This window comes from Anser brachyrhynchus, assembly GCF_964034855.1.
Source record: "Anser brachyrhynchus genome assembly, chromosome: 5".
Lineage (NCBI taxonomy): Eukaryota > Metazoa > Chordata > Aves > Anseriformes > Anatidae > Anser > Anser brachyrhynchus.
The window spans coordinates 22,228,704-22,238,288 of record NC_137699.1 but is presented as its reverse complement, the minus strand read 5'-3'; the positions used below and the strand labels follow the sequence as shown (position 1 = coordinate 22,238,288).

At 39.8% G+C, this 9,585-nt stretch overlaps 1 protein-coding gene across 1 annotated transcript in view; it reads left to right on the top strand.

The window, feature by feature from the left end:
* The first annotated feature begins 83 nt into the window (after window positions 1–83).
* SCFD1 (sec1 family domain containing 1) overlaps window positions 84–9,585 on the top strand; it is a 45,357-nt gene continuing 35,855 nt past the window's right edge. Inside the window, exons 1-6 of the mRNA XM_080592763.1 lie at window positions 84–244; window positions 3,410–3,480; window positions 4,278–4,366; window positions 5,298–5,388; window positions 6,005–6,127; window positions 7,356–7,443. Of these exons, the coding sequence (XP_080448889.1) occupies window positions 214–244; window positions 3,410–3,480; window positions 4,278–4,366; window positions 5,298–5,388; window positions 6,005–6,127; window positions 7,356–7,443 (493 nt within the window). The 5' untranslated portion in view covers window positions 84–213. The remainder of the gene's footprint in view (window positions 245–3,409; window positions 3,481–4,277; window positions 4,367–5,297; window positions 5,389–6,004; window positions 6,128–7,355; window positions 7,444–9,585) is intronic.

Sequence of the window (9,585 nt, the reverse complement as noted above, 5' to 3'; positions counted from 1 at the left end):
CTCATCCACGCACGGTGTGAGTAAAAACTCACAGCACCTGCAGCCTCTTGCTCCTAAAGCCCGGGCTGCGGGCGGGGGGTGCCTGAGGTACCGCCGCCTGCCCTCGGCACGGGCCTGGTGCGGCCTGGCCCCGCCCGGCGGCCCCGCCACGTCGCCCGGCTGCTGCGTGCGCGGCCCTGGGCGGGGCGCGGTGCCCGGCTGGCGGGGAGGAAGATGGCGGCCGGTATCCGGGAGAAGCAGACAGGTGAGCGGCTCCCCGCGGCTCCCCGCGGCTCCGGGCCTCGGCGCCGGCCTGCCCATGGCGGGGAGGGGAGCTGGGGCGGCCTCGAGCCGCAGCCGGGGCTCCTCCGGCGTCCTCCTTTCCCTGGCGGGTCCCCGGGGCGGGATGGAGGCTTCTCGGCTCCGCCGACCCGGCTCTCCCGTGGGCCTCCTCCCTCCTCGCCCCCCGGAGGAGCGGGGCGCCGGGAGCCGGGCGCCCGGCCGGAGGCAGCGGCAGGCCGGCGGGGAGCCCGGGGCCCCGGGACGCGGCCGCAGCCGCAGGTGTCGGCGCGGTGCGGCAGTGCCCCGCGGAGGGGCTCGCTGGGCGCGGGGGGAGCTGCGGCCGGGAGCGGGGTCGTGCCACCCGTGTGGCGGCTGCCCGTCTGGCTGGGACAGATCCACGGGAAACGGCCCCTAAAGCCGCAAAAATGAAACTTCAGCTGCCGTGGTCCTGTTCGTACGGGGGCCTTGGGGCGCGCATTGACCCTCGGCAAGTTGAGAATATGAGACTAACAGCTCCAGCTAGTCGTGCAGGAGGTTTGCTCTGTGTGGGTAAAAGGGTTGGTTACTCTGTCCCTCCTTGCACGTTACGGTGAGTTTATAATTGACGCTTTCGCCTCTCTCTCGATGCTGCGTTGTGGAGCACTGAGCCATCTGTTTGAACATATTTCTACAACATGAAACATGGCACCTCTGTATTCATGTTTACTTGCTGAGCTTGCAGGAGTTTTTGTTGGTAGTTTGAGCTATGGTCTTGTTATCTTCTGGACAACTGACCTATCCTTCTGGTGGCATAGAGGATGCTGGGTGCATTTATTTAACATGGAATATCTGAAATCAAATGCCTAAAAATTCCAACCTGTGTCTCTGACCTTAAGCGTATACTAGTGTATTTCTATCTTTTCTGTACTGTAATTATACTTTCTCTAATCTCATTCCTGTGACCACTTACCATTGATGGTGCTATTTGATGTTCCTTTACAATACTTTCCTTCTTTTATGTACCTTTCTCGTAAAGCCCAATGTCTTTGACCCTTTATCCTATGCAACTGTACTCTTTTCTTTCGTGCCTCACCTTGTTACTTGATTATTTCAGTCAGTGTTTATACCCACGTTGTCTTCTATTGGGGTGGTTACACGCAAGGAGGTAGATCAAACAACTAAAAAGCGTTCACCCAGACGAAAAGATTTCCATCATTTGGTTCTTGTACTATCTTGTGAGTGCACCATCTGTTGTGCTTTGGTCTGACCTGTAACCTGTCGAAGTGTGTCATAGTGCAGCACAGTAAAAACCTGCTCCTTGCCCTAGAGAGTAGTCGGCCTAAACATAAAGAAAATGCCAAATACAGAAAAGAAACCTAGAGACTTGCTGGATGTTTGTTATGATTGTCACGGCACATCAGTAGTCTGATTGTCTTCTTTTGTAGAGAGCTGATGCCAAGTTTTAATTTAAATGGCAAATTCTACAGGGAAGTTGCTTCAAATCCAGTTGTGCCAAAATGCGTAACTGTAGCTTTATGCAGAATTGCTCATACAGCTTAGATATAGGAGATGTCACTGGCAGCGAGGGAGTGAAGGTTTCAGGAACAGTCTGTAAGCAGCTTCTAGGATTGCTCAATGGTTTAAAAAAGCAGGCATTAAGCAACATGGAAGGCTTGATTCCAGGGAGACCCAGCACTCCTGCTAGCTAGCTCAGTGGACAGGAGCTGACCGTGAGCCCTCAGCGTGCCCTGCGCAGCAGCACCCTGGGGTAGCGTGCTCCTATTCGCAGGAGCACAGCCAGATCGAGGGGAATGGTTAGCCCCCCTACTCAGCCCCCGGAGACCTCATCTGGATACTGTGCCTAATCTGTTGCTCACCAGTACAGGAGAGGTGTTCAGCAAAGGACTACCAATATGGGCAGGCACTGGAGCGCTTACCTTGTGAAGAGAGGCTGCGGGACGGGGCCTCGTTCTGCCTGCAGAAAAGGTGGCTTCCACAGGGACCAAGGGCAGCCTCTTAGCGCCTGGTGAGGGTGCTGAGAAGATGGAGCTGGGCTCCTTGCAGCAGGGCATGGCAGGAGGGTGAGCGACAGCGGGCACGAATTGAAACAAGAGGTGTCCAAACTGGGTATAAGGAAGCTTTCCTACCACGAGTCAAACAGGTTGCACAGAGTGGTTGTGGCACCTCCATGCTTGGAGATTTCAAGACGTGACTGGAGGACACCCTGAGCAGCCTGGGGTGGCCTCGCAGCTGACCCTGCTAGAGGAGGAGGCTGGACTGCAGACTTGGGTACTCTCACAAGCTTCATTTTGTGTACGAGTTAGAAGTTAACCATTTTTACTGCTCCTCATTTAGGAGCAAAGTTGTGTATATTGCCCTGTTTTCTTAAAGTTTTTCCTCTTTGCAAAGGGTTATGATGAATTTATTTATGAATTGGAGAGAATAGCCTCTAACTTTTCTTTATGCAATTAGTATTTTACTTCTAGTCAAAGATGGGACAACAGCACACAGTATATTGTTTAATCAGATAAATGAGGAAGTGCTTCTTGGATTATTTATAAATTAGAGGTCGGTGAAGAAATTTGCTTTGTTTTGTGTGTTGAATGGAAGTTAAAGGGAAACACATTACTTTTTCAAGAAGTTCCTATTGCAAATTAGGGTTACTTTTGTACCCCTTCATGAAGCAATTTCTTATGAGTGGCCAAAACATTCTTAAAATGTTCAAAACTCCATGTCAGTTTTAGTCAGACAAAAAGGTGTTTATGGCTTGTGTATATGGTGTTGTTCTGGCTGAATAGGAAAAAACAGAATGGGACTAAAGCAAACTGGCTCCTACTATACAAAATGCACCCTTCATAAAGGTACTGAAACTATTTTAAAGGCAAAATGTGATAGAATATAGCCCGTATAGTTAAGGAAAGAGATTCTTCCTTCGTGTTTTGAGACTTGCTTCTTTTCTTTTTGCATTGTCTACTAGAGCCCATAAATTCTAATTGACGTGTAATATGTCTGTCAAAAGGTACACAAAACGAATGTAAATATGACTTGCTGCACTTACATTTTATGTTTTTCCTCACAAATTAAACATATTATAAAAGTCTGCTAATGTGTTCAATGTCTGTTCTTGAAATGTAAAGAGAGTTGAGCATTATTCTACTTTATTTTCCAGTGGCTTTGAAACGTATGCTGAACTTCAATGTTCCTCCTGTTAAAAACAGCACAGGAGAGCCAGTATGGAAGGTAAGGGCTATTTGAACTGGAATGGGAAAATCTTATATATAGAATATACTCAAGTAAATTCTGTATGTCTTTAACATATACAGAATATTTTTCCTGTGCATTTTGAATACAGAATTAAATATCAGAGTTGTTGAGAAAAAATACGTTTCATATATTGGCTCATTAAATGCCCGATGACTAGTTCATTCTTTAGGAAATATATTAATGAGCAACTAAGGAGGACATTTTTGAAATATACTTATGTCTCTCATTGGCAGAAACATACATGATACCTTACAAGTAAACTCACTAAGTCAGAAAGAAGTCCATGGAAAAGGAGGAACTATTGGTAGTGTTAAGTTTAGGACAAGCTGAGCTCAAGGTATTTTCGTTACCTTTAAAAAGTAAAGTTGTCACATGAAAATTTTTTGCTACTGGAAAGCATATATTCTGCTTCTTCATCTATTCTGTTGTCTTTTTTCTTTAATTCTTTTTTTTTCCCTGTGCTTCTCCCATTTTTTCCACCTATATGTGGTCAGAGAAATTCTGTATTCACGATAACAAATTTCTGACAGCAGGTACCTATTTGACTGACATTTTTCAGAAGGAAGTGATGAATTTTTGCCAGTTTATCATTGAGTTTCTCTGTTCTTTTTTTTTTTTTTTTGATCTTTGTAAGCACAAATGGAAGTCCATGATGAATTAATGATTATAAATTGGTAAATTAACACTTTTAAGGTTAGGACAGTAGTTCCTTAAGCCTGAATTCCTGTATCCACTGTTTACCTCTTCGTAAAAAGTTTGTGTATCTATTTCAGGTTCTCATCTATGACAGATTTGGCCAAGATATAATCTCACCTTTGCTGTCAGTGAAAGAGCTGAGAGATATGGGGATCACTCTGCATCTGTAAGTATTTATTTTATTTTTTTAGTAATTTTACGAAATATTCCCCTGAAATCAGGAACAAAACACTGAAAATCATTCAATGAATAAGTATTAAAATAAATATTATTCACTGTTAGCAAGGTTTCCTACTGCGTAGATGAGGCCCCTGTTCAAAAAAAATCCAGTAAGGACTTTTGAGCATGTCTGTACAGATCCCTCTCTTGTATATTTTTAAATTTTTTTGGTACAGACTGCTACATGGGACTGTGCATGATCTCCGCTTGTCTTTTTATACATAGACTTTAATTGTCTCATCTATGCTAAGAAATTTAAAGTATTATTTTAAGAGATTTCCCATATTTCTCCATATTACATTTAGTTAGTTCATTGGCGTTCTTTAGCTGTGGTAAAAGTCATGGAGAAAATTTGAACATGAGTTTATTTCTTTCAAAAGTTTATTAACTTCTGCTAAGTGAAGGCTAGAAATCAAAACACAGTTGAAGGTGTTGACTTAGCAGCAGAAATGTTAGAGAAACATGTAAGCACCTTGCCTTTCTCTGTTTTAGTTAGCAGGAAAGGCAAGTGTAATAGTACGAGTTACACAAGTGTTCTGTTATCATGTCAAGTAATAATTGGTGTATGAACGTTGTGATGCAGTTTTTTTTTTTTTTTTTTTTACCTTCCCCTGAATGGAATAATATATTGTGAAGCCTTTTCTCAAGTTTTGAATAAACTTCAGAGACTTCTATTAACACTTTGAGCTACCAAAAATTACAGAAGTGTGATTTTTCCTATTTTTTCCTGTTTTTTTCTTTCTAAAATCTGAGTAAATATAAGGATAAATTCTGAAAAAATTAGACTGTCTTTTATAAATTTTAAAGAAGTTATTTTTATATACTTTATATACATCAGAAGAGGAACACACTAGAGATGTTATTTTTCTTCTTTTCAGGCTTTTGCATTCAGATCGGGATCCTATTCCAGATGTTCCAGCTATTTACTTTGTAATGCCGACAGAGGAAAATATCGACAGAATGTGCCAGGTAACTTGCGTGCTAAATGTTTAAAGCAGGTGGATGCAACAGGCTCTCTGTGAAAAAAACTTGCACTGATGGAAGTGTGACTGTTCTGTATCTAGTTCTGTGTGTGTCTCAACACTTCTGCTTACATTTTATGGATATTAGCACATCATTGTCATAAAAATACTGCCCAAAATTTTTACATGCAAAACTTCTGTTTCCCAGAAAGTAGAAGTGTAAATATGTCTTCTGAGTTTTGGGAGTGAAAAGGCCTGAGGCAGTGGGCAGAGACTGAAATATAGACAGTTCCATTTAATCGTTTAAAAAAAAAAAAATCTGTAATGAAGGTGGTCGAACACTGGAACAGATTGCCCAGAGGGTTTGTAAAGTCTCCATCATTAGAAATATTCAAAATGACCGGACCCAATCCTGAACCACCTCATCTCTTTGACTCTACTTTGAGTAGGGGGGCTGGACTATGCAATCTGTATGAACAGATAGCCAAGTACTTCAAAAAATTTCATTTGACTATAGATAACTGGATCATCACATAGTAAATGTTTGTGTATTTTTTTAATAATTAAGGCTTGTATTAGTACTTAATCGGGGAAAAAAAGGTTGTGGCTTTGCTTTCTTTTAGGATCTTCGAAACCAGCTTTATGAATCTTATTATTTGAACTTTATTTCTGCCATTTCAAGAAGTAAACTGGAAGATATTGCCAATGCTGCCATAGGTGCTAATGCTGTAACTCAAGTGGCTAAGGTAAGAAAATCCTCCAGTCTCTAATGTTAAATGTACTACCATTACATGTACTACAGCAGTCTTACGTGACCACATCTGTGCCATGCAGTTTTTCTGACTGAACTGTGAACAAAATAAATGTTCAGCTAGGTTCAGTGATGGGCATGGATTTACTGGGGGGAAAAAGGGTATCTGCAGTCATCTCATTAATCCATCTTGGTATTATATACTTCATCTTAGTCAAAAGTCCAAGTGCTGCAAGTCCTTTGTACTGAATGATAAGAGTGGAAGTACAGTGGCTTCAGAGTATTGCTGATCTCATTAACTCATTGAGTGCATCTCATGCATGGAGTGGGGCTTTTTAGCTACTAACTACATGAAAAGTGCAGAATGAGTGCAGTTGTTATTTTAAATACACAGAGTACTACAGAGCTGGATATTCCATACATGCACAGTGTTATTCATTACATTCCTATACCTTTATAATTTAAAGGCTGGTGGCTGGCTTGTATTCCCTTGTTGAATGTCTGTACCAAAATCTGCATGTTATAAACTAATGATTTTCATATATAATTAACTACATTCACTTGTTCTCACTCCTCTTATGGAGTACTGCTGGCATGAAATAAAGAAAGAAACCATTGTGAAATGAAATGAAAACTACTAGTATTGTTTAAGCTTTAGGTCTTCAGCGGCGTTAAGTTGTAGCACTGTGCACTGACTTTCGTAAAGCTGTTTTCCCCCTGTTCTCAGTTTATGCTATAGAAAGGTTTAATCTTTTTTTATCTGAATGTACAAGTATTTTAAAGAAAGAAATAGAATTTGTGAGCTATTATCTCCTAATGCGTAGCTATTGCCCTCTTTCATCTCTTCTGGGTGAGAGCTCATTGCTGTCTATATTGTAGTTCTTCATAAAGAAAATAAACCTGTAATATTATAACATCATCCAACACTTGTTTGTTTTGTTTTTTTTTTGTTTTATTTCAGTGATGGTTTGCTACTAACAATTTGTCCAAAGAAATACTTGAAGTTTGACTGCTTTCTTTTAGCACTCTTCAGGCGCTCTCATATCCTGTTATCACTGGGTCCTTATGCAGGCTTTTATAACTCATACATTGTATCTTACATTTGTTTCTTTTCGTATGTAGTTCTGTAACATTCACATTCAAAAACATGTAGCAATAAATCACAAATAGGTATTTTTATACCTTACTCTGAATTGTCCTGACCATTGTTCCTTGATTTCTAGGTGTTCGATCAGTATCTCAATTTTATTACTTTAGAAGATGATATGTTTGTATTGTGTAACCAAAACAAAGAGCTTGTTTCATATCGTGGTAAGTAAAATTTGTTCATGTAAAAATTCTAATGAGATGTGTAAAGTTAAAACTTAATTTTGAAGTTACAGTTAACATCTGGCAATGATTTCCTTTTGCTTTGATCTGCTCAGACTTCAGGATGATCTGTTAGACATATCATTTAAAGTCATGAAGGAGTCAGTTCTTAGACCTTAATTTCAGCATCTTCACTACACAGCTGTTTAATATTGAAAAATAATTATTTTCTCTTAAATAACAAATTTAGGAAAGCGAAACTGCAGCATAGATATAGATACTGGGAGTTCTTATGCATAGGGTAATACAGGAAAAGATTGTTGTTATGAACATGTTATGACACTGTGGGTGGCTGTTGTGTTTAGGCACCACTATTTAGTCATGATTCTTTACACAGTTCTTAATTAAATGTTTTGGCTTTGTGTGAATGGGCTGGAAAGTTTCTGTCGGTAATGCAAAGCAAGAAAGATTAATTGATCGAGTTTTGTGTATCGTCTGGACAGTGACCAGTCAATACCCACTTTTCTTAGTCAAGACATGAAAAAATGCATGCAAATATGGCATTTTCATTATTGGGAAGCCTTAGGATAAAGAAATAATATAAGTTTAACTCATCTTTGGGCAAGAGGACAGAGTAGTTAATCCCTCGGACTTCCTCTGCTTCTATTTTTCTATAACTGTGTAGAAGGAAGAGTAAATGGCTAATATTGGTAGGAAGTAGATGTACCTGGCATCCTGTGTGATGCTATTTGAAGGCTTTTGTACTAAATTTCTATCTATTTTGTAAAACGACAAGAAAATGCAGGAACCTTGCATTAACCTTACTTTTCTGCGATAGAATAGTTCCAACTGAACTTGTAATGGAGGAGAGAGAGGAATATATTGAAAATGTAACAGAACTTTTTGCTGAAACATTATTCATGTTTTTGAGTTTTGTTTTGTTTCCAAAAATTGGCCTAAGGAGCAGTTTTGTACAACAACGTGCATGTTGTGCAAAACTGGAAGGTACTGACAGATTGCAGATTACTGGAACATCATAAATGAGTGCCTCAAACATAACAATAAGGAGACATTTATATTTTAAAATTAGGAAAGGCAAGGCAGTAAAAAATAAGATTTCCTCCCTGTAAACTGGGAGACCATTAGTTGAAGGTAACTGCAGAATGATAACCACAGTTAATGTCAAAGCTTTGAGGTTACACAAAAATATGGATATTGGGAACAGTCTGCATTTCTTGGTGCTGATATTCCAGAAACTTTAATGTAGAATGGAGAAAGATGCTTAGGGGAAGTGCTTCTGTTCCTGCTGTCACCCTGGTAGCCTAGTAGAATGTTTGACTTCTTGGGTATAGCTGCTGATTAAAAACTGCTAATATAGCCCATCTTTTTCAAGTTCTCAGAGGACAAAAACTAGGGGAAAAAAAAAAACCTTTAATAAACCTCCCATCTAAAATTTATGTGTGACCAGTTATAATCGTTCTCTAACATTAATGTTCAGAGCATTGGAGATCCTGTTTGAAGAAAGAGTATAAGACAAGTAATTATTTGAGATATTTCCTAAATTCAACTAAAACAAAGGAGGAGGGCATTTGTGGCATGAGTCCTGAGGTAGTGCTTGACTTGAGACCTGTGATAACGTTAGGTTTGATGTTTCATTTTGGCTACTGTGTTCTTGTCAGTATTAATTATTTGATAGAAATGTTGCTAAGCATTTCTTGGTTTTACCTGAATATGGGAGGGAAATCTTTTTGTTTATAGTGTGAAATGTTTTGGAACTTGGGCATTATCCTTAATCTGGAGATGTAAGGTAAATTTATCTATTAAGTGAAAAAAAAAAAAAAAAAGGGGGGGGGTGTCCATTATAGGAGGTTCTGTAAGGTTTAGAATCTTTAAATATAGATAAGAGAATTATGGTATGCAGTTAAAATTAAACAGGTAATTCTTGAGGATTTTACATTTGACAAGTGGTTTCCAAGTGGATGGCCATTCCTGTTACATATTGTATGCTTTTTTTAGGAGAGATTTTTAGTAATACAATAATTATGAAATCCAGAAGTTAGAGTATGCATTGTTAGAGATAACGGGGAAAGTTTGTGTAGAGTTTGACCTTATAGTGAGCAATAGTTAATTTTTCACAATTTTTTT